The sequence below is a fragment of the Oryctolagus cuniculus genome, chromosome 2 (genome assembly GCF_964237555.1).
Source record: "Oryctolagus cuniculus chromosome 2, mOryCun1.1, whole genome shotgun sequence".
In the NCBI taxonomy this organism is placed as follows: domain Eukaryota; kingdom Metazoa; phylum Chordata; class Mammalia; order Lagomorpha; family Leporidae; genus Oryctolagus; species Oryctolagus cuniculus.
Window position 1 is genome coordinate 157,061,088 of NC_091433.1, and position 23,063 is coordinate 157,084,150.

At 42.5% G+C, this 23,063-nt stretch overlaps 1 protein-coding gene and 1 long non-coding RNA gene across 11 annotated transcripts in view; one reads left to right on the plus strand and one right to left on the minus strand.

Annotated features, from left to right (window-relative positions):
* Window positions 1-2,517: 2,517 nt before the first annotated feature.
* On the minus strand, window positions 2,518-9,978 carry LOC138848634 (uncharacterized). The gene is made up of 2 exons (XR_011386662.1): window positions 9,850-9,978; window positions 2,518-2,760 (listed from the first exon to the last, which is right to left on the minus strand). It is a non-coding gene; the product is annotated as an uncharacterized lncRNA (long non-coding RNA).
* A 2-nt stretch (window positions 9,979-9,980) lies between these two features.
* Window positions 9,981-23,063, plus strand: part of SRBD1 (S1 RNA binding domain 1) — a 256,577-nt gene continuing 243,494 nt past the window's right edge. For all 10 annotated transcript variants that reach the window (XR_011386661.1, XR_007916534.2, XR_007916541.2 and 7 more), the window contains exons 1-3: window positions 9,981-10,058; window positions 18,494-18,573; window positions 21,577-21,757. Coding sequence is in view for 3 of the 10 variants with exons in the window: in XM_008254454.4 (XP_008252676.2) it covers window positions 18,494-18,573; window positions 21,577-21,757 (261 nt within the window). In the remaining 7 variants the exon portion in view is untranslated. The remainder of the gene's footprint in view (window positions 10,059-18,493; window positions 18,574-21,576; window positions 21,758-23,063) is intronic.

A 23,063-nucleotide genomic window follows, 5' to 3' on the forward strand; every position in this document is an offset into this window, starting at 1 on the left:
TTCTTAAAACCAAAAGAGCATAAATATGAGTTGTATCTCCCTCTCCTCCTCCTGTTTTTCTTCTTAAGTTAAATTCAAACTTATTTTTGTGTTCATTTGAACTGTGCATATTCAGGTCTAGTATGCAATATTAAATATATATTTTTGTACACATGCAAATGCCCTTTGATTGGATTGACATTGTCAATATGGTATGACTTTCTTGTGTATTGCTAATAAAATCTTGAATAGTATTATTCTCTAACTAAATGAGGTCAACCTCTTTTAAGCTAAAAACATAAAAACTTATGATCATACAGATAGGATTAAGTGTCAAAGGGATCACATAAATAAGACCAAGTGCCTGGTAATAACAATAGATAGAATTAAAGAGAATGTTCCAACATGGGAAGCAGTCCACACAGCAGACTCATAGAATGACAAATGCCCTAAACAGCACTCTGACCTCAGAATCAGCCGTTAAGGCATTTGGAACTGGCTAAAAAGCCCATGAGAGCATTTGAGGCATGGAAAGCCAAGAGGCTGTGGCAAAAAATCTTCTACATGAAGAATCTCTGTGAGTGAGATCCCAGTGGAAAAAAGTGGACATCAAAGAAGGATGTACTTTTCTCTGAAGGGAGGAGAGAACTTCCACTTTGCTTATGGCCCTGTCTAAATAATGATGAAGTTTGTGGACTCAAAAGGTTTCCATAGCCTTGGAAGCTCATGTCAAGAGCCTTGGGTGATCACTGACGTGATAAAAAAGAGTGTCAATTATTAAATCAACAACAGGAGTCACTGTGCACTTGCTCCCCATGTAGGACCTCTGTCCTTAATGAGTTGTACTATGAAAATTAACTCATTTTCAAATAAACTCATTTTCAAACAGTACTTTATACTTTGTGTGTCTGTGTGGGTGTAAATTGTTGCAATATTTACTTACTATACAGTTGGTCTTCTGTATATAAAGTTAATTAAAAACAAATCTTAATGAAGAATGGGATGGGAGAGGGAGTAGGAGGTGGGATGAGAGGAGGTGGTGGGTGGGATAGGGGGAAGAACCACTATATTCCTAAAGCTGTACCTATGAAATTTGTATTCATTAAATAAAAACTTTCTTAAAAAAACTACCAAAATTACCTAACTAGATGATGAAATAGTCTAGGGATATCATTTTTAATAAATCTTTGCATATGCATTCTTCTTATTTATCCAGTGGCTTTCTGGACTCTACTTCATCCCATTTGTTTTTCAGGAAAAGTAGTGGATTATTTAAAATATTCACAAACATTAAAAATAGTTGGGGTAATTTGCAGCAATAGATAACTAAAATATGTGGGTTCAGTCAAAGTAGGTACTGTATGTAAGTTTTTTTAAACTTTGATACATTTATTTAATTATTCTAACTTTGTATAAATTAAACTCTCCAAGGTTCAGTCTTATCATCTTCAAAAGGGGATAAATATATCCTCTATCTGCTTCAAAACCAAAACAAATTGAAAAATTTAAATAAGTCAGAGTATATGAAGCCCTTATTATAGTATTTTGCAAATGTTAAGCAATCTATAATATTAGATGTTTTCATTACTTTCAATTAATAAACCAAACTATAGTAGTTGTTGTGGCTTGCAGGAACTATAAATATCTGGTCTATCATTTGGAAGGGCATGTTTAGGCTCAAGCCCCATAAAATGCTATAAATAGAAACGATACTGCTACAGCTCAGTCCTCTAAACTTTCTAAATCAAATGCACACTAAGAATTAGTCCAGCCTTTCTACAGTGAATCAGATTCATCTGCTGTCTGCATACATATAAAGGTACCATGCTAGACCCATTCATTTGGGATCTTGAGGGCTGAAAGTTGGGAACTGGCATTTTAAAAATTACTTCATTTATTTGAGTGGCAGAGTGACACAGAGAGAGGAAGACACAAAGAGAAAGAGATCTTCCATCTGCTGGCTCATTCTCCAATGGCCTTAAGTGCTGGGGCTGGGCCAGGCTGAGGTCAGAAGCCAGGAGCTCCATTCTCGTCTCCCACATGTGTGGCAGGAACCCAAGTATTTGGGTCATCTTCCAGGGCTTTCCCAGGCACAACAGCATGGAACTACATTGGGATGGAATCACAACCAGTGTTCCAATATGGGACGCAGGTGGTGGCTTAACTTGACTTACCGCAATGCCAACACCCTGATATTTAAAAGAAGTCCTTCTAGTGATTTGTATGTGCATAAAAATATGAGAAGGTTAAGCTAATGATTTTTTAAAACAGGCATAACATTATAGAAGTTGTAGACCTGAGGTCTTTGAGAAAACAAAAGCTCATGGTAGAGTTATGAAAGGACCTTGTACACACAATACCTACTTCTGCTAAACTCTCACTTGCACAATACAATAGTAGTTTCTTAGTAAGCTATTTGGATTTTCTTTTACTTAGGTCAAGGTTTAGTCTAAACAAATACCCACTTATACTATAAGAACATAATGGCTTCACTAACTTTCCACATTTGCTAAAGCTTATGAGGGTCATGTTCTCAAATTTTTTAAAAAAAGATTTATTTATTTATTTGAAAAGCAGAGTTACAGAGAGGCAGAGGCAGAAGCAGAAGCAGAGGCAGAGGCAGGTATAGAGAAGTCTTCCATCCACTGGTGCATTCCCCAAATGCCACAACTGCCGAAGCTGAAGCCAGGAGCCTGGAGCTTCTTCCAGGTCTCCCACATGGGTGTAGGGGTTCAAGGACTTGGGCCATCTTCTACTGCTTTCCCAGGCCATAGCAGAGAGCTGGATTGGAAGTGGAGCAGTCAGGACTCAAACTGGCACGTGTATGGGATGCCGGCATTGCAGGTGAAGGCTCAGCCTGCTTCATCACAGTGCCGGCCCCCATGTTCTCAATTTTAATGCACTTCTGTAGGATGATAAGTTCAAGTACTTAAGCTCATACTTTTATCATCTTTCACTGCAAAATTAGGTCATTTTTCTATGAAGACTCTTTTCTATCTGCAGTAATGTTGGTATCTGGAAAATTCATGTATGTGAAAATATTGGTGGTTTTGAGTCTACCTGTCAGCCAGCCTCTTGAAGGACACTTGGCTGTGGCAAGTTCTGTTTGCTGCTACGTTGGCTGTTGCCTATAGCTAACAACTTTAAAAACACTGTCTATTTATTTACCTATTTGGAAGGCAGAGGCAGAGACACAAATAGAGAACTCCCATCTGCTGGTTCACTCCCCTGATGCAGCAATGGCCACGAAGCTGGGAGCTGTGAACTCAATCCAGGTCTCCCAGCTACTTAAGCCATCACCACTGCTTCCCAGGGACTGTATGTAGGAGGTCGGAATTGGGCACTGGAGCTGGGAATTGAAACCACATACTCTGATGTGGGATTAAGGCATCTAAAATATAACCACTGGCATCTTAACCACAAGGCTAAATACCCACTGCCATAATTTAAGGCCAGTGGTTATATTTGATAAAGGACTGGTATCCATAATATAAAAAGAACTCCCATAATTTAATAATCAAAAAACTATACTTAAAATGGACAAAATATTTAAACTATTTCACCAAAGAATACATATAGATAGTAAACACACTACTAATAAACATTATGAGTCATTAGGGAAGCTCAAATTAAAACCTTAATGAGATATCCACATATGCCATTTAGAATTGCAAAAAGAAACTTAAAATCCTAATAATATCAACTTCAGGCAAGGATATGGTGTAACTGGAACACTCATGCATTGGCAGGTATGCATAATGATATGGCTACTTTGGAAAGCAGTTTAGTAGTTTCTTATAAAACTAAGACATACATTTATGAAATGGCTCAGTGATTCGCCACATATTTATTCTCTGAAGAGAAATGAAAATGTGGCCACACAAAAATTTGTACATGGATGTTCAAAGCAGCATTTTTCATAATAGCCAAAAAGAGGAAACGATTTAAATGTCCATCAACAGGATAAACTGTGGTATAGGCACACAGAGGAATGTCAACTGGCAAGAAAAAAACAAACATGATACATGCAATCATATGGATTAATCTCAAATGTATTATGCTAAATAAAAGAAACTAGACTCAAATGGTTATATACTCTGCGATTAATTTATAGGACATTCTGGAAAAGGAAAAAAATATTGGGATAACAAATCAGTGGTTTCCAGGGGCTACAGGGTCAGAAGGGCACTGGCTACAAAAGGACATTTTCTGGGGAGGTGGGTGAGGGAAAAGCTCCATATCCTGATTGATTATGGTGATAAAGTTGAGTTTTACTCCATGTAAATTATGTTTCAGTAAACCTAACTTCTAGAAGCCATGCAAAGTTGGACATAGACTACTGATCTAATCACCAATGCTTCTTTGCATTTGAGTTCCAGTTAATGTATAAAGACTCTAGTATTATAATTTTGACTGTAAGCATTACTGAATGTTTCAAGCAAGCACTTTGCAGTATACTTTCAGTTTATTAAGCTGGAAGATGGACCAAAGACATTAGACATAAGATCTAGTTCTGATGTGTGGAGTCTCCACACTTGGCTCCCTGTAGTTAGTCTAGATTAGATCAAAACATATCTGGCCCCACGAAGCTACCACTCAGTTTTCTTGCAACCCTATGACATTATTATGATCTTAATGACCCCCATGGGGTTACCATAGTTGATCTCATGTTGTTTCAGGTAGTCCCTGGATACTACTGATGAGAAAGTCACTAAGAAAAATTTTGTACTATGTCTGCACCTGAATGAGTGCCTCTTAGCCAGGGAGTTTGCCAAGAAGTGATGAGTAGGACAGTGGACTATGCAATAAATACAGCCATTCATTTATTATTTGTGCTTTTTATGAATCTTGATCTTACTTCTAATTCCATTCATTACAAAATGCCTTAGAAATTTATTTTTAAAAAGTGAGCTAAAACATTGCAAATTTAAATTTTCAGCTAAAGATAGAAATTATATATTCTAGTCCAACATGTGGGTCCCATGACATAAAGTTAAATATATGCAATCTCTAATTCCAATTCCTTGAAAATCTGTACAACTAATTTCCTCAGGCTCAACTGATACTTCCTCAACATCCATTCAATATTTAATCAAGACTCAGGATTTTAATCTTTGAATCCTTTTATCAGAAAGGCTGACAAACACATACATCTAGGCTAGAGCAATGGGCTCAGAATTAGATTACATTATTGCTTCACACCAGTTTGAAAGAATAACATGTCTGGCTAGATTTGGGAACCCCATTAATTACGTTGGTCTATCTCACTTAAAAAGAAAGTTTGGGAAACAGAGGCAGTCCTCTCTCTGCTCACCTGTCTCAGATTTTGCAGGAAATCTGTACATTCCTGCCTAAATTATTCAGAGAAGCTCATTACATCCATCAGTTTTAGTGTTTAGGAATGAGCTTTTGATAGTGGGAAAAAAGGATGGACAAGAGCTAACACGCAGATTAATGAACAAGGGCTGTCTCAGTTTGTATATTCTCTAATCTTTACAAAGGCTCTGCCTCTGAGCTCCCTACAAGGCCCGGCTAGCTTGGTTGGTAGAACATTAGACTCTTAAAAAAAGAGGCTGCCACCTTTGCTGAGTGTATTATTACTCAGGGTTTTCCACAGAAACAACCAACAGGAGATAGAGATAGACAGATAGAAGGGAGGCTATTAGGGGAATTACAGAGGCTAAGTCTGCCAAAAGGCCATTTCTAAGCTGGAGGACAAGGGAAGCTGGAGGCTTGGCTCAGTCCAAGTCTGAAAGTCTCAGAATCAGAAAAGCTCAGCCCAAGACCAAAGGCCTGAGAAACTGGTGAGCTGTTCACAAGTTTCAGAGTCCATAAAACTGGAACACCCTTTTATTCTATGCTTGGACTTCATAACTGCATATTCCCTGAACATGTCCAGGATTCAGTTTTTCACTGGCTATCATAGCAGAGAAACTGAAGATCTTTGCTTTAAGTTCATGGTATACAGATATTTTTAAAATTTCTAACTTGTAGTAAGCCAGGTTACTGGGTTTGAGTTCCAGATCTGCAATTTATTAGCTGTTGTAACCTTGGGATAATTATTTAACTTTTCCATGCTTCATTTTCTCTCATTTATTAAATTGGGGATAATTGGGGCTGGTGCTGTGGCGTAGCGGGCTAAGCCTCCACCTGTGGCGCCGCAGCCCAAATGGGTGCTAGTTCAAGTCCCAGCTGTTCCTCTTCCGATCCAGCTCTCAGCTATGGCCTGAGAAAGCAGTAGCGGATGGCCCAAGTCCTTGGGCCCCTGAACCCACGTGGGAGACCTGGAAGAAGCTCCTGGCTCCTGGCTTCAGATCAGCTCAGCTCCAGCTGTTGTGGCCATTTGGGGAGTGAACCAGTGTATGGTAGACCTTTCTCTAGTGTCCCTCTACTCTGTAACTCTACCTCTCAAATAAATAAATAAAATCTTAATAAAATAAAATGGGGATAATAGCAATCTCATTGGACTGGTACCTGAATTAAATACAAAAATACACGTAAAAGCATTGACTTAGTTCCTGGCACAGGTTAGGTGCTCAACTAAGGTAAGTTGTTACTATTATTACATTCTATCAGGGGATACAGAACACATAGAGAAAGGACTTAAACATATAGACAGGAACGCATAAATGTAACATAACAACTAATATCATGGAAAGAGCTATGTGCTTTGGAGTGATAAAATAAATAACCTCTAAGAACTCCAAAGCATTTTTTTTTTATTACTCCCAAACTCTATTGCATAGTCTCAGGTGGCCATCCGGTTTATTCCAGGGTTTAGATCCATGAATTCCTTGGGATTCAGCTTTGGAAATCCAACGGTAAACAACATATTGGGCAGGGTCTGAGACAGAACAGGCAGTTTTACTGGTTTATACTTTAGAGATTGTAAATTTCCCTAGACAGCTTGTAGCGGGAGAGGCTCTCCTACAAACATTCCAAAGAAAATGTTCTTTGGACAGTCTTAACTTGTCTTTGGGGTAGGCCTTCACCTATATATTTTACTTTTAGGAAACTCTACTCCAGATTTTATTTTTTCCAGATGTCTGATGTATAAAATCTTACTAGGTTATTTAGTTTAGCTTAGAAAGTTTGTTTCTTCCCTTGGTGAAAGACAAATATCCATGATGAGGGAGAGAAGACTCAAAGGCCAACATACCAGCAACTCCTAGTCTCCTGCTCACTGTGTAGTGTGGCTATTAACTGCATCACCCAACCCTTGAATCTGCTCTTGCTTGGTCTCTATCTTTTATGTTTGTATCTAGAGGATCTCAGTCTTTATTTGTAAATTCTTTCAGAACATGAATATTTAAAAACACTTTGTTGAATATTAGTTCACCCTGACCTTTAAAACCCTCACCTTAAATCTGTCTAATGCAATACCAAACGTAGGTGAATAGTAAATAACAAATTATTCTTGTTGGTTTTTATGATCTGGTTTCTACTCCCATAATCTTGGACTATAATGTGTTCTTTATTATCCATTCAGTATTATAAACCATGGAGCAGACTGTGATCGTAGCAGATAGTTTTAGGTCTTCTGGAACCATCGCAAAAGGCAGCACAAGGCTGTGTAAACTAGGAAAAAAGAAAAAAATCTCATTCATGACCAATGATCTCAGATACAGAGGATTACACTTATTTACTCAGAAGAGTCATGTTATTCTTTCCATCACAAAAATCATCCAATAAAATCTATGCTGACTTTGAGTGGATCTGTAAGCAATGTCCACTCCTAGGTCATTTCAATACCTTGTAAGCTCTTCAGTTCTGAGTCCATGGAAGTGAGTCATCAGCACTGGAAAGCTGCTCTTTAGAATCTTCTGAAATAAAGCCATGGGGCTTTGGTCTGCTAAGGTCTAATCTAGACTAACAACAGCCTTTCCTCCCTGATTTCACAATCTAATGTCATTGGCTGCTTCTATGAGCTTAGAGTTTAGTTTTCTTGGTAAAAAAGACAACATTAAAAACAGCCATTTTTTCCTTTCTACTGGGAACTGATTTTGAATATGTGCATTTAACGTAAACAGTGAAAGAATTGCTGAGAAGGCCTTTTCTAGTTTTTAAAATTATATTTTTATTTAAAAGGCAGAGTGACACAGAGAGAGGGAGAGAGGTGTGTGTGTGTGTGGGGGGGCGGGCAATACCTTCCATCCACTGGTTCACTCCCTAAATGCTCACAAAGTCAAGGCTGGGCCAGGCCAAAATCAGGAGTCAGGAACTCCATCCAGATCTCCACGTGGATGGCAGGAACCCAACTACTTGGGTCACCATCTGCAGCCTCTCAGGAACATTAGCAGGAAGCTGGGTCAGAAGCACTGAGTAGCCAGTATTCTAGTGGGCAGTCTGACATGAGATGCAGGCATTCCAATGGCTAGCTTAACCTGTTATACTGCAATACCTGCCCCCTTTATAGTTTTTATGTTGGTTTAATCAAAAAAAAAAAAAAGAAGAAGAAGAAGAAGAGGAGGAGCTCTGGGAATCCTAGTGCGGTTAAGACCAGGGTTAGGCCTGATTGAAATAAAAAGCAGGAGCTACTTTGTGAGAAGGCAATGACAATGTTGGATCTGCAGAAAGGCCTACCTAGGATACTACATTTCCAGGACTTAAGTCACAAAACTTTCCAAGAATCTGACAATGAGGTGGGGTAGTTTTTCCATTCTTGCCGAAGAAGGACAGGTTACTGGGACTGTTAAGTAGACACAAGGGGGTCTGTTGGCTTGAAGTCTTGCCAAACAATCAGCCTCAAGCGGGAGCTGCTCAAAGGAAAGCTTTATTTACTTGTGAAAAGAAAGGAGACAGTAGAAGGCAGAGTTCCCTGAAGAAATTGCCTGGCAGAAGTGCAGTGTACCAGGACTTTTATAGCAAAAGTTACAGGAGCTCCTAAGATAGGGTGAAAGAGCAGAAAGGTCCCCCTGCTCCTAACATGCAAGTGACAAAAATCTTCATGCTTCTTCATGAAGGCAATCCCTTTTCCTAGGTGGAGAATTTAGTGTTTTAATGAGGAAAGTTCAGCTTTGGTGGTGAAGATCTGACTCAAACTGGTTCCTTGCAGCTTTAACTCCTCCTTTTTTGTGGTGATCTGTCCCCTCTTAGTGCACTGTTGCCAAGATAAGCCCTCCTATGAAAAACAAGCTCAAGAAAGTTCAGATTCTCTGCTCCCCTTATAGGGTGGCACCCCTCAACCCTAAGCTCCCCATTTGCTTAAATTCTACACTCTTGGTTGCAGGACTTGCCACTGTCTCAAGTAAATTATTCAGTGTTGGGGTTGGCTCTCAGGCATAGTGGGTAGAGCCGTCTGCAGTGCCATCAGTTCTACCTCTCAAATAAACAAATCAATGTTTTAAAAAATTAATTCAGTATTTACCCCTAACATATGTGCCAGATATCTTAACAGGTAAGAGGTGGGACGGGGGGGGGGGGGGGAGGCAGTGGAAACAAACAGGTCCAAAGACATAAAGCGATTTGCCCAATTCTAGGAAGTCCCTGACAGAACCACATTTTTCAAATCAGTGGACTTGGCAGTGCACCAAGCGGCCTGAGAGATCCAACCAAGGCAGTGATGACTTTACGACTGAAGTCCTTCCTTACGGCAGAGGGTCTACGCAAGACTGGGAACTTGCCATAAGACTGGGGCAAAACCCTTATTTGAGGGCTTAGGAAATAAAATACTCCAGGCACACCCTATGTCACAATAAAGCCGAACTGTTTTTCATTTTTCTCCTGCAAATAAGCAGTTCAGTGAAAAGAAACATCTTCGATTGAAAGAAGAGAAAAAAAATAGGAGGATCCGCGAGTCCAATAGCGCCGCTCCACCTCCTCCCGGATCCAGAAAAACGGAGCTCCGCCCGCCCCCCGAGAAGGGCTCACTCCCGCGCTCCGACTGATTATCCCCTCCAGCTCCGCCTGCGTCCCGTTCGGCTCCGCCCCGCTCCGGGAGCGCGGCGCCTCGGGAGGTTATTGTTAACCCGGTCCGGAAGAAGTGAGGCGGGACTTCCGGCGTTTGAAAAACTTCCGGCGGGAACCGGAAGGTGCCGTGATACGCCGACTCCCGGTCTTCCGACACGCCGGGCGGGAAGGTGAGCTGTGCGTCCGCCTTGGCGGTCGTCCTGCGGGCTCGTACGAGCCTGGCGCCCGGGCCCCGGTGTTTTGGGGGCCACTTAAAAAGTTCGAGCGCTCATTTGGGGACTAACACCCCTCTTTAAAAGTGAGAAGCCTCATTCCATTTTATTGTCAGCGGTCTGTACTCCTGACTCACAACCTACACCCGGAAAATCGTCCTAGCTGCCGCGTGTCACCTGGCTCTTAGGTCAAATTGCAGCAGCTCTTAGCGCGTAGGGGCAGGCGCGGCAAAGCCCGGGCAGACTTAGATTGTGGTTTTTAATATCACAGATGGCCCGGAACGGGGGAGACAGCAGCCTTTTCACCCTCAGGTCATGGCCCTGTCTGAATCATCTGCTTCTTGAGCAGTATGTTGGGAATCTAGGAGGCGCTGAGTTTCTGTCGAGCAGAGCAAGGAATGGAAACTCTCCTGGCAGCTTGCCTGCACCCTCCCCCGCGACGTGTGTCATTAATGTCACGTGTGTGCCATGGGGACAGTCTCCCCGTGGTGTCTGGGCTCTAGGTTCTAGTCCTTTGCCATGTGTCTTAACTTTGAGTGAACCGTTTCACTCCGTTGGGTCTCAGGCTTCTCATTCATAAAGTAATACAGCAGGACTATCTGATCTCCGAGGCTGTAGCTCTCTGGTTTTTTTTTTTTTATTTTTTATTTTTTTTATTTTTTTTGACAGGCAGAGTGGACAGTGAGAGAGAGAGACAGAGAGAAAGGTCTTCCTTTTGCCGTTGGTTCACCCTCCAATGGCCGCCGCGGCTGGCGCGCTGCGGCCGGCGTACGGCGCTGATCCGATGGCAGGAGCCAGGAGCCAGGTGCTTTTCCTGGTCTCCCATGGGGTGCAGGGCCCAAGCACCTGGGCCATCCTCCACTGCACTCCCTGGCCACAGCAGAGGGCTGGCCTGGAAGAGGGGCAACCGGGACAGAAGCCGGCGCCCCAACCGGGACTAGAACCCAGTGTGCCGGCGCCGCTAGGCGGAGGATTAGCCTAGTGAGCCGCGGCGCCGGCCGGTATTTTGTTTTTATGACTTAGATATCTGTGCTCCCATTCCAAGCCCTTCTGTGGCTTCTTTAGAAGAGGAAAAAGTTGTTCCCCTTCGCTCTCCTTGAATTTTTAAATTATCGTTTGTCCAACTTGAATATATGTGAATGTAGGTCCTTGCACTCCGAATTTCACTTTCCCGACTTTAGTAACATCAGGGCGACCTCTAAATGATTGATTCGGGCTCTGCTCATGGACCCCTGGGTCCATGATAATAATGATAGCCTGGAGGAAGGGAAAATCCCAAGTTGCTAAAGAGTAGCGATGTTGTTATGTGCTGTCACTTTTTCAAGAAGGCAATGAGCACTGCTTGTAGTGTTGCTTAGTAATGATGCAAAGTGAATGTATTTTTCTCTATAATGACCATTTATATATATTATGTTCATTTAGTAAGTAGTTATAGCACAGTTATAAAGTGCCAGGCTCTGTGTGATTAGGTAGTAAATAAGGCAAATATTTCTAAATAGTGTTTACTGCCCAGAGAGGGATTTAATAAAAGAATAATAGTTACGTTATTTACTGCTGTATAGAGGAAATAAGTGGATCCTGTTTTTAAAAATTATTTACTTATTTATTTGAAAGTCAGAGTAACAGAGAAAGAGAGATGGAGACATATCTTCTATCTACTGGTTCACTCCCCAAATGACCACAGTAGCCAGGTCTGTGCCATGTGGAAGCCAGGGGCCGGGAACTCCATCCTCCTTGGATATAGGGACTTGGGCCATCTTATACTGCCTTCCCAGGTGCATTAGCAGGAAGCTGGATCTGAAGCGGAGCAGCTGCATTTCAACTGGTGCTCTGATAGGGGATACTGATGTCCCAGGTGCCACATTACTGGGCACAGTAAGTAGGGTTCTTTTTAAGTGTAACTGAGAAGCCCATTTTATGATTGAAAATGTTGAGCTCTAAAAGAAAAGAAGAAACCAGCCAATTGATGAGCAGGGGGAAGCGTACTCGTGGCAGAGTGAATCTGAGATGGGAAATAGTCTTGCTTGTTACAGGAATAGCAAATGCTAAATGTGATTTAGAGAGGCAAGCATCAGTCCCGCAGGGCATTTTAGAAGGCTGTGGTAAAAAATATGATTTGATTCTAAATGAAGGGTGGTATGGGAAGTCCCTGAAATTTTTTTTAAGCATTTTCTAAATGGTCTCTTGGGTTGATATGTAGCGAGTGGATTGATATGTGGTGCATGGGTTGCAAGGGCAAGAGGGAAAGTAGGGAGGGCAGTGAAGAGGCCGTTGGAGTGATCCAGGTGAGAGAAGGGGGCCTGCTGTGCTTTGAATGTGTTCCCCCAGAGTTCCTGTGTTGGAACCTTAATCCCCAAATTCATGCATTGTTGATCTTTGGAAATGAGGCATTTGGAAGGTAGTTATAGAGTTAGATGAGGTCATGAGGTAGGGCCCCTAGGATGGGGTTAGTGGCTGTATAAGTTGAGGGGGAGAGACTTGACGTCACAAATACCCTCTTTCTTGTCACGTGACACCTTTCATCATGGGTTAATATAGCAAGAAGGCCCTTGAGGACCATCAGTCTTGGGCTTCCTAGCCACCAGAACTGTAAGAAATAGATTTCTCTATACATTACTCAGTCTGGTATTCTGTTATAGCAAGCAGAATGTGTCTTTAAACAAGTGTTACTGATCCATGGAGATCATAGAGATTTCAGACAGTTTGGAGGAAGAATTTATGTGACTTACTAATAGACTGGATGTGGGAAAACAGGATTGCAATGTTTTGGTGTAACAAATGGCACTGTAGAGGGTGATGGATGTATTCATTATCTTGACTGTGGTGATGTGTGTGCGTACGCCAGAACTTACCACATTTGTACATTTTAAACACATATAGTGTATTATCTGTCAATTATACCTAACAAAGCTGTTAAAAGAATTTCCAGTGTTCTGCTTAGCAAATAGGTGGATGGTGGTGCCATTTATGGAGAAGAGAAAGACTAGGGTAGGATTGGATTCTGTGACAAGAACTGGTTATCTGGAGTGCTATTGTGGATGTGTTACATTTTAGGTAACTAAATAGTTTCAGAGGCAGGCAGTTTGTTATGTAAATGTGAATCTTGAAGGCAAGGTGTGGGATGGAGAGATTAGGATTGTTAAAAGATGATTTAGGTGAGTCACAGAAGTGGATGAGATTATTTCTGTTAGGGCTGAAGTGTGGAGATGGAATTAGTATACAGTAGTTTGTGTAGGAATATGTTGAATTCAGGCACAGTAGTCCCCTTCTATCTGCAGGAGATATATTCTAAGACTACCAATGGATGCCTGAAGCCATGAATAGTACTGGGGCCTATATAAATTATATTTCCCACTCCATACACATACATGCCTCCACTAAATTTTAATTTATGAATTAGACATAGTGAGTGAGTAACAGCAATCACTAAAATAGAACAACCGTAATGATATATCCTGTAATAAAGGTTATGTGAATGGTGTTTCAAAAGTAGATTTTTAGCAGCCTCAGCATATGGTTTTTTTTTCTTTTCTTGTTGAAAACCTCCACCTTTTTGTTTAAAGGAATCACTTTATATGGCTTTTCTTTAGCATATGTAATTTGCCAGCATCACTACCCTTGAGCTTCAGAGCCATTATTAAGTGAAACAAATATTACTGAACACAGCTACTATGATCCCATGACCTTCAATCTGGTAGCCATGATGGGCTTGTGAAAGATGAAAGAGGAGGTGGCATAAACACCTGGACAAATACGCTGGACAAAGGGATGATGATCCATGTCTTGGATGGGATAGGGTGGCCCAGTGGAGGATTTCATTACTCTGCTCTGAATGGTGCATGATTATAAATTTGTGAATCATTCCTTTCTGGAATTTTCCAGTTAACATTTGACTGCGGATCCCTGAAATCAGCAATAAAATGTATAATGAGATTAGTTACAAGGGGATCTGGGTTGTTGTTTGATGGGGAGCTAACACCTTTAGTTTTCTAACTGGATTGGTGAGATTCTCCAAAGAAAAACCTCCTTCCAGAGCAGCAGTGGGGAATGTTTGGCCAGTGGACTGTGTAAAGCCTCTGAACTGAAATTATTTGCTCTGGTCCTGCCAAGGCAACCACCAGTAGGACTGGAATTTCAATAAATATATAGCAGGCTAATTTTTTTTTTTTTTTTGACAGGCAGAGTGGACAGTGAGAGAGAGAGACAGAGAGAAAGGTCTTCCTTTGCCGTTGGTTCACCCTCCAACGGCCGCCGCGGCCAGCGCGCTGCGGCCGGCGCACCGCACCGATCCGATGGCAGGAGCCAGGAGCCAGGTGCTTTTCCTGGTCTCCCATGGGGTGCAGGGCCCAAGCACCTGGGCCATCCTCCACTGCACTCCCGGGCCACAGCAGAGGGCTGGTCTGGAAGAGGGGCAACCGGGACAGAATCCGGTGCCCCGACCGGGACTAGAACCCGGTGTGCCGGCGCTGCTAGGCGGAGGATTAGCCTAGTGAGCCGCGGCGCCGGCCAATAGCAGGCTAATTTTTAAGTTGATCTTGTTGGCCCGTGAATGAGGTTATAAATATCCAAATGGCCCTTGACAGGGAAGAGGTTCCCCACCCTTGTTCTAGAGGGCAAGGGTCTGACTTGTAGCATTTTAGGAGCTTAGTGGGTAAAGAGGACTGCAGGTCTCTGTGTTTGGCGTGCAGCTGGTGTGGTTCCCATGCCTATGGTTATAGTTACTGTCCTGTTGTTCAGAGGCTCAATTTTACCTTCTCTGGGGAATAAAGGTTGAGGATGTTTTCTGGGCAGATGGCTAGCAGCATGAAGAGGGGTGGGGTACCTAGAGATGCTCCCTTGTCAGACAGCTCATGCCCAGCCCCAGTTCCCTTTACCTTTAGTTCCCCAGTATCAGCTATTGCTTTCTGTGGCTTTTTAAGGATACTACTGGGTAAATGGCTTAATGCTCCTATTACTGGCTTAGGATTTTAACTTTATGTGGTGGGAACCGTTAATCTCCTCGGTTTTAAGACTTTAATAATGTTTAGAAAACCTCCATTCCCCCATCCCCATTTAAGATTATGAAGAATCAGGCCAGCATTGTGGTGCAGTGGAATAAGCTGCTGCCTGCATGCCAGCATCCCATATGGGTGCTGGTTCATGGCTCAGCTGCTCCATTTCTTATCCAGCTCTCTGCTAATGTGCCTGGGAAAGCAGTGGAGGATGGCCCAAGTACTTGGACTCTTGCCACCCGTGTGGGAGACCCGGATACGATTCCGGGCTCCTGGCATCAGCCTGGCCCAGACTTGGCCAGTGCAGCAATTTGGGGGAGTGAACCAGTAGATGAAAGATATTTCTCTCTCTCTTTCTGTAACTCTCCCTCTCAAATAAATAAATAAATAAATCATAAAAGATTATGAAGAATTGTCTTTGGTTTTTATAGTTTTTTTTTTTTTTTTTTTTTTTTTTTTTTTTTTTTTAAGTTTTATTTGTTTGAGAGGGAAAGAGAGACAGGGAGGGAGGGAGGGAAGGAGAAAAAGCAGCAGAAATCTCTCTTCCTATAAGAGCCAGGCTGAGCCAGGAACTCAGTCTGGGTCTCCCACATGGTTGGCAGGGATCCAAGTACATGAGCCTTTGCCTGCCGCCTCCCAGGGTGTGCGTTAGAAGCAAGCTGGAATTGGGAGCCACGCTGGGACTCGAATCCAGGCACTGTGATTTGGGATGTGGGTGTCATAAGTATCAATTTTGCTACTATGCCACATGTTCAACCCCTATACTTTTATTTTGTATGTTTTTAATCATTACTCATTGTAGAGTATATTTTTGCTTATGGTGTGGAAATAGAACATTAGTTTTTCTCCAGAGGAATGGCTGGTTGTCTCAGTACTATGTTTTGAATAATCCATTCTTGCCCTGCTCCAGTTTGAAATGCTATGCCTGTCATACACTAACCTCCTCTGTTTTTGGTTCATTGTGGTACAGTACACATGAACAGAAGTCAGTCGCCTTTTCCTCCGCGAGTAGTATCTAGAAGTACCCATTTGGAGGAGGATAACACACATAACCAGAAAATCCCAAGATGAGAATGAAGGGAATGGTGCAGGGTTACCCCATCGGCTTGCTGGAGCCTGCTTTCCCTTGGAGCTTCCGAACGCTCTTCTGCCCAGGGGTTCTGTGCTTCCTGGATGCAGTTGAGCGAGGCCTGCTGGGAGAACAAGCTCCCTTTGGTGACAGCTCTTTTAGTGTTTCTATGAGGCACTACTTCCTCCTTGGAGTGGGTGTTAGAACCAGAGGAATTACAGTATACAACTGGTTTAAGAATTTGTTTAAAGGGTTCCAAACATGTCAGAGTCTTAGGCAGTTTTTATGGCTTTATACATATTCCTTTTTTTTTTTTAAAGATTTATTTATTTGAAGAGTTAGAGAGAGGGAGAGACAGAAAGATCTTCCATCCTTTTACTCCCTAGATGGCCACAACAGCCGGGGCTGGGCCAGGCCAAAGCCAGAAGTCAGGAGCTTCTTCCAGGTCTCCCACGTGGGTAGCAGGGACCCTAGCTCTTGGGCCATCTTCCACTGTTTTTTCCCAGGCCGTTAGCAGAGAGCTGGAATGGAAGTGTAGCAGCCAGGACATGAACCAGTGCCCATATTGGGTGCTGGCATCACAGCCAGTGGCTTTACTCACTACGCTACAGTGCCAGCCCCTTTACACATATTCTTTAGATGATAAGTCTTAACCACCTGAAGTAAACTCCTTTACTTCCTCTGCCTATTTATCTAAAAATTTTTTAGATCTGAGCCTTTGAATTTGTTAAGTGCTTTTTAGTGGCATGGTAATTAATCATTTTATTTGAATATTATGAAGAAATCTTATTACAAGGGAAGGGTTTTCTTATTTTAGGAATAACTGAATTGCTTATTCCGTCATTTAGGATAATTTATTTGCCAACTTTGTAGCAAGGTGTTTACTGTATATTGTAAGAAGATATAGAGGGGCCAGTGCTGTGGCATAGTGGGTAAAGCTGCCACTTGCTAGTGCTGGCATTCTATATGGGCGCCAGTTCGAGTCCTGGCTGCTCCATTTCCAATCCAACTCTCTGCTATGGCCTGGGAAAACAGTGGAAGATGGACCAAGTGCTTGGGTCCCTGCACCCACGTGGGAGACGTGGAAGAAGCTCCTGGCTCCTGGCTTCAGAGTGGCCAAGCTCTGGCCGATGCAGCCATTTGGGGAGTGAACCAGAAGATGGTTCTGTCTCTCTGCCTCTGCCTCTCTGTAACTCTGCCTTTCAAATAAGTAAATAAATATTTTTAAAAACATGAAGATATAGAATGGGGAAAATATTTCTTGTCTTTGAGATATAGTTTAATAAAGTACTTTATAATTTGCTACCTGATCGTATCACTATCAAATAACACTTGAAGAATACTCCAGTGTATAGGTCTAAAGGAATTAAGAATTCTCATGCTATAGGAGCTTATAATTAAAAAAAAAAAAAGATTTATTAATTTAATATGAAGGAGTTAGAGAGAGAGAGAGAAGGAGAGGGATGAATAGAGAGACAGATCTTCCATCCACTGGTTAACTCCCCAGGTGGCTGCAATGGCCAGGGCTGGGCTAGGCCAAATCCAGGAGCCAGGAGCTTCTTCCAGGTCTCCCATGTGGGTGGCAGAGGCCCAAATACTTGGGTCAGTTTCTGCTGTTTTACCTAGGCCATTAGCAGGGAGCTGGATTAGAAGTGGAGCAGTCAGGACACAAACGTGTGCCCATATGGGTTGCCAGCGTTGCAAGCTACAACTTTACTCACTATACCAAAAAGCCAACCCTGGAGCCTATCATTTGAAGAGATGGTCCATATCTATAAGGCTTTTGAAGCTTTTTAAAGGCTTTTTGCTGCTCCTTTCATAGGAAAGTACAGGGTTTGGGCTTGTGAATAGGCCTCATGTTCTGCCTTGCCGGGGAAGGACCTCCCATTCGGCATTTCTAGCTGTAGAACTATTGTTGTTGTGTTGTTTTCGAATTTTCATTTACTTGAAAAACAGAGCAACACACAGTGATAAAGAGGTGTTCTGTCTGTTGGTTTAATCCCCAAATACCTGCAGTAGCCAGTGTTGAATCAGGCCGAAGCCAGGAGCCCAGAATTCAATCTAGGTGTCCCATGTTGGTGGTAGGGGCTCAAGCACTTAAACTGTCATCTGCTGCTTTCCAGTATGTATTAGCAGGACGCTGATTGGAAGCAGAGGTTCTGGGACTCAAACTGCTCTTGATATGGGATGTGGGATTCCCAAGTGGGGGCTTAACCTGGTGTGCCACAGTGCCTACCCTTGGAATATTAGTTTTGAATGGTATATTATTTTGTAGCCAAATAAATTGATGAGACCATTCAAGTCATGTTGATTTCCTGTTCCATTTCTTTCAGATGTCATCATTGCCCAGAAGAGCAAAAGTGCAGGTCCAGACTGTGGTATACAAAGATGAATTTTCTTCTTGCTCTGAATTGTAAGCATATTGGTTTAATATGGTGGTGGGGAATGACGAATATTTTAAGGAGTTCTGCCTACATTTGTCATTTGAGTGGAATGAGCCTCTTTTATTCATTTGGGCAGTGAATATTTGTTGAACTCATGTTATGTTCCAGGTTCTCTGTCCAATGTTAGTGATAAAGTGTTAAGTAAGGAGAGAGAAAGTAACCAATAAATATGTAACATAAGATTTATAGTAGCTTATCAGCTCCATGAGAACAGGGAGTTTTTTTGTATTGCTTTAGGTTAGGGTAACTCATCATTGGCATTGTGTGCAGGATATTTCTTTATTGTGGGGGCTGTCCTGTGCTTATAGACATTGACAGCATCTCTGGCCTCTACCCATCAGATGCCAACCACAAGCCTCCCTCCCCCTTCCCCTTCCTTTTTACCTAGACATTGGGGTTGGGCAAGGTGCAGAGTTGTCCCCAGTTGAGAATCTGTGTTCTGAAGATGTTTGTTAAGTAAGATACTGATTTATGATAGACAGTAATAAAGTAGGGGAAGAGATGGAGAGCATGGTGACTGACAATAGCGGGGGAGCATTTTGTCTAGAGTACTCAGGAAGTTCTTTTGGAGAATTTGGTAAGAGATGTGGGTAAGATTTGGGAGTGTAACTTGTGAAGATCTCAGGGCTGGTGATTCAAGCAGAGAGAGCAGTAAGTGAAAAGACCCTAAGGCAGGAATGAATTTGATGTGTTCAGGGGACAGCAAGAAGGCCAGTGTGGCCAGTCCTCAGTCATCAGGGCAGAGCGTGATAGGAAATAAGACTGGGATGGGGAGGACATACCATGCTATTTCAGGTGTTAGGATTTTATGTGACTTGCATTTGGAAACTACTAGAGTATTGTGGGCAGGGATGTGACATGACCTGGTTTACGTTTTGATTTTTTGTTGTTGACCCTAGAGGATAAGAATGGAAGCAGGAAGAATGGACGAATGAGCTAAGAAAGTTACTGTAGAAGTCTAGTGGTGAAAGTAGTGAGAAGTGATGCCGGCGCCGCGGCTCACTAGGCTAATCCTCCGCCTAGCGGCGCCGGCACACCGGGTTCTAGTCCCGGTCGGGGCGCCGGATTCTGTCCCGGTTGCCCCTCTTCCAGGCCAGCCCTCTGCTGTGGCCAGGGAGTGCAGTGGAGGATGGCCCAGGTGCTTGGGCCCTGCACCCCATGGGAGACCAGGAAAAGCACCTGGCTCCTGGCTCCTGCCATCGGATCAGCGCAGTGCACTGGCCGCAGCGCGCTGGCCGCGGCGGCCATTGGAGGGTGAACCAACGGCAAAGGAAGACCTTTTTCTCTGTCTCTCTCTCTCACTGTCCACTCTGCTTGTCAAAAAAAAAAAAAAAAAAAAAAAGTAGTGAGAAATGGCCTAATATAGGATATATTTTGAAGGTAAAGCAGACTATGTTAATGGGTTGAGTTTGGAGGTGTGATGGAAACAGGTGTTTTGGGAAGGCTGGAAGAGAAACAGGTGTGAGTGTGATGCATTCATGAGTTCTGTTTTGGACCTGGGAAGTTTGAGGTGATTGCCAAACATCCACGTGAAAGTAGATATAGAAGTCCTGAACTCTGGAAAGGTCAAAGTAAAGATATAAAATCGAATTTCTTGTGCTGAGCCATAGGACAAAAAGAAAACAAACAAACAAAAACTGCAGAAGAGCATGGAGACGGCTGAGGACTAAACCTTGGGGATTTCCACATCTAGAGGTTGAGGCGAGGAGGGGTCAGAGGGACTAAGGAGAAGTTGCGTAATGTTGTTGCCAAGAGCTGATGTGTGATTGGGAATAGAGTTGACCAGCTGCCTCAGAACCACCATGGGTATAATGAGATGATACCTGTACTTGTGTTTTCCTTATAATAACTAATTACCCTTTAATCTTGACGACTTTTCTATAGGAAATAGGGTTAGTCAGTGCGTCGGCTTGCGAGGTGGTGAGCCTGATGTGAGAAGTCGTCCTGCTCAGCTGAGAGTACAGGCGGGGCTGTGGTTTTCTAGATCCTTGGGTTTTTGATTCTAGTTCCTTTCTGTCAGTGCTGTTGTGTTAGATTATCTTGTAATTTTTTTTTCTTTTTTGCTTACTCTTGCCTCTCAACAGAGCTCACCTTGAGAATATCAGTGGTTTGACCTGCCAATATTATGCTCTCCTCCAGCATCATTTAGCCAAGAAGTTATCCAGTCAGATTTTGCCTGCAGGCAGAACTTAAACCACAAAATCCAGACATTTCTATTCATTTGTTTCTGTGAAAGAAGTGGTCCCCCCACCACCACCACCAATATTGACCTCTTACATTAGGGTATAAATAAGATTAACCAGGTTGGCAGCAGTGTGATGTTCATTTAACAGAGTTTACATAGCTGCTAGAGCTGTATTTTCTCTGTTCTTGCTATGAATCTGATTCTTGGTTGTTAGCAAAGTGCTGTGGCTGCACTCAATCCAGTTTAATCAGGAAACACATCCATTTTGTGAAAGAAAAGGGTTAATGAAAACAGCTGAAAGGTTTTGGTGCTTTTTATGTAATTTAGGGTCTTTCCTAGAGTCATTTCTTTCTCTGTTCATTGATTTGGTTAACTTAATACGTTAAAAACATTGATTATCACTTAGGAACTAATTTAAGTACTTCTCACTGTTAAATTTAAAAATTTGAAAAGCTTATGCTTAACTGTGATGTGACATGGCCTAGTAAATTACTTAATAAGTGAGTTCCTATGTCTTGAATGTATGCATATATGTGTGTCCATTAGGTGAGAAGAGAATCCTGTGATATATAGCATATTGGGGAATATTTTTATGTTGATCCCTGATCCCTGATCAATTTTGTTGTTTCAGTTCTTAGCAATTACTGTTCACAGCCTGTTCACAGATCACTATGCTTCATATTAAACATTTCCTACTTTATTGTTTTTTCAAGAAGCATGTGTCTCTTTTTATCTTTGACATTTGGTTTCCTTTTAACTAGAAATTCTTCTTTTAACTTACCCCTAGATCGTCTGCCTCTGAAGAAGATGACAAGGAAGATAGCATCTGGGAGCCCCAGAAGAAAGCCCCCAGAGTCCGTAAGCAGCCCGCTCCCAAGGAACCCAAACCAAAGAGGGTGCCTCGGGGGAAGAAGAACACCCAAGTGGTCAGTGACAGCTCAGAAGCTGTGGCTGTTAAAGAGGAGCTGGTAGGTGCTGAAGCTGCACAGAGAGGGAGTGCTGGCCTGCTTTCCTGACTGGTGATACTGCTTTCTCCTGCTCTTGTGTTTTAGGTTATTCTAATGATTTTCTATTCAGTATTTGTTTACTCTGGAGTTTAGCATCCACCTCTGAAGAGCGCTCACTTTGAGAATGTCAGTGGCTTGACTTAGATTCTGTCCTAGAATTATGCTTCTCCTTTGCCAAGAAGTCATCCAATCAGGTTTTTGCCTTTAGGGAGATCTTAAAGTAGGACAAAGATATAAATAGCAAAACATGCCAGACAGTGATATACCCTGCCATGGGTCTTAATACTGTTTACCATCAGATGCACTGTGTTTCTTTTTTTTTTTTTTTTTTTTTTTTTTTTTTTTTTTTTTTTGACAGGCAGAGTGGACAGTGAGAGAGAGAGACAGAGAGAGAGAAAGGTCTTCCTTTGCCGTTGGTTCACCCTCCAATGGCCGCCGCTGCAGCCGGCGCACCGCGCTGATCCTGGCAGGAGCCAGGAGCCAGGTGCTTTTCCTGGTCTCCCATGGGGTGCAGGGCCCAAGCACCTGGGCCATCCTCCACTGCACTCCCTGGCCATAGCAGAGAGCTGGCCTGGAAGAGGGGCAACCGGGACAGAATCCGGCGCCCCAACCGGGACTAGAACCCGGTGTGCCGGCGCCGCAAGGTGGAGGATTAGCCTATTGAGCCACGGCGCCGGCTCGCACTGTGTTTCTTGGTCTGCTTCACATTTCCTTTCCTAGGTGATGGTAATGATTTGGCTATTTGCAAATATGTGAGTGCTTATTTTTACATGGGCAACATAATTGGTCAACTTTTGACCTGCATGATCTTATTTAATCCTTCCAACAACTGTTGAAGCGATTGTTGTTGTTATCCGATTCTTTTAGATGAGGAAGCTAGGTAAAACAAAGTGACTTGCTCATGGTACATAAATATTAAGTGATGAGACTGGGTTTTTAAGTTAGGAATGTGATTTTGTCAGCATTTCAGGAACCAGTATATTTCTCGTGGGTGTTTTTGCATCAGTAGTGCTCACAAGAGCAACCAAAGAGCTCCTTTAAAAATTAATACTGTGAAATAATCATCACAAGGACTTGAAATTCTTATTGCTAGCAGTATTTCTCCTTGGAGGCTGGACTAAGTGGGGATTACATAATAATCAGAAATTTGCATGATGATTCATTCATTCATTCATTTGGATTTATTGAGTGCCTGCTGTGGTCTTGGCACTGTATTTGTAACAGTGACAATTGAATTTTCTTTTAAAAAATATTTGTTTTGTTTGAA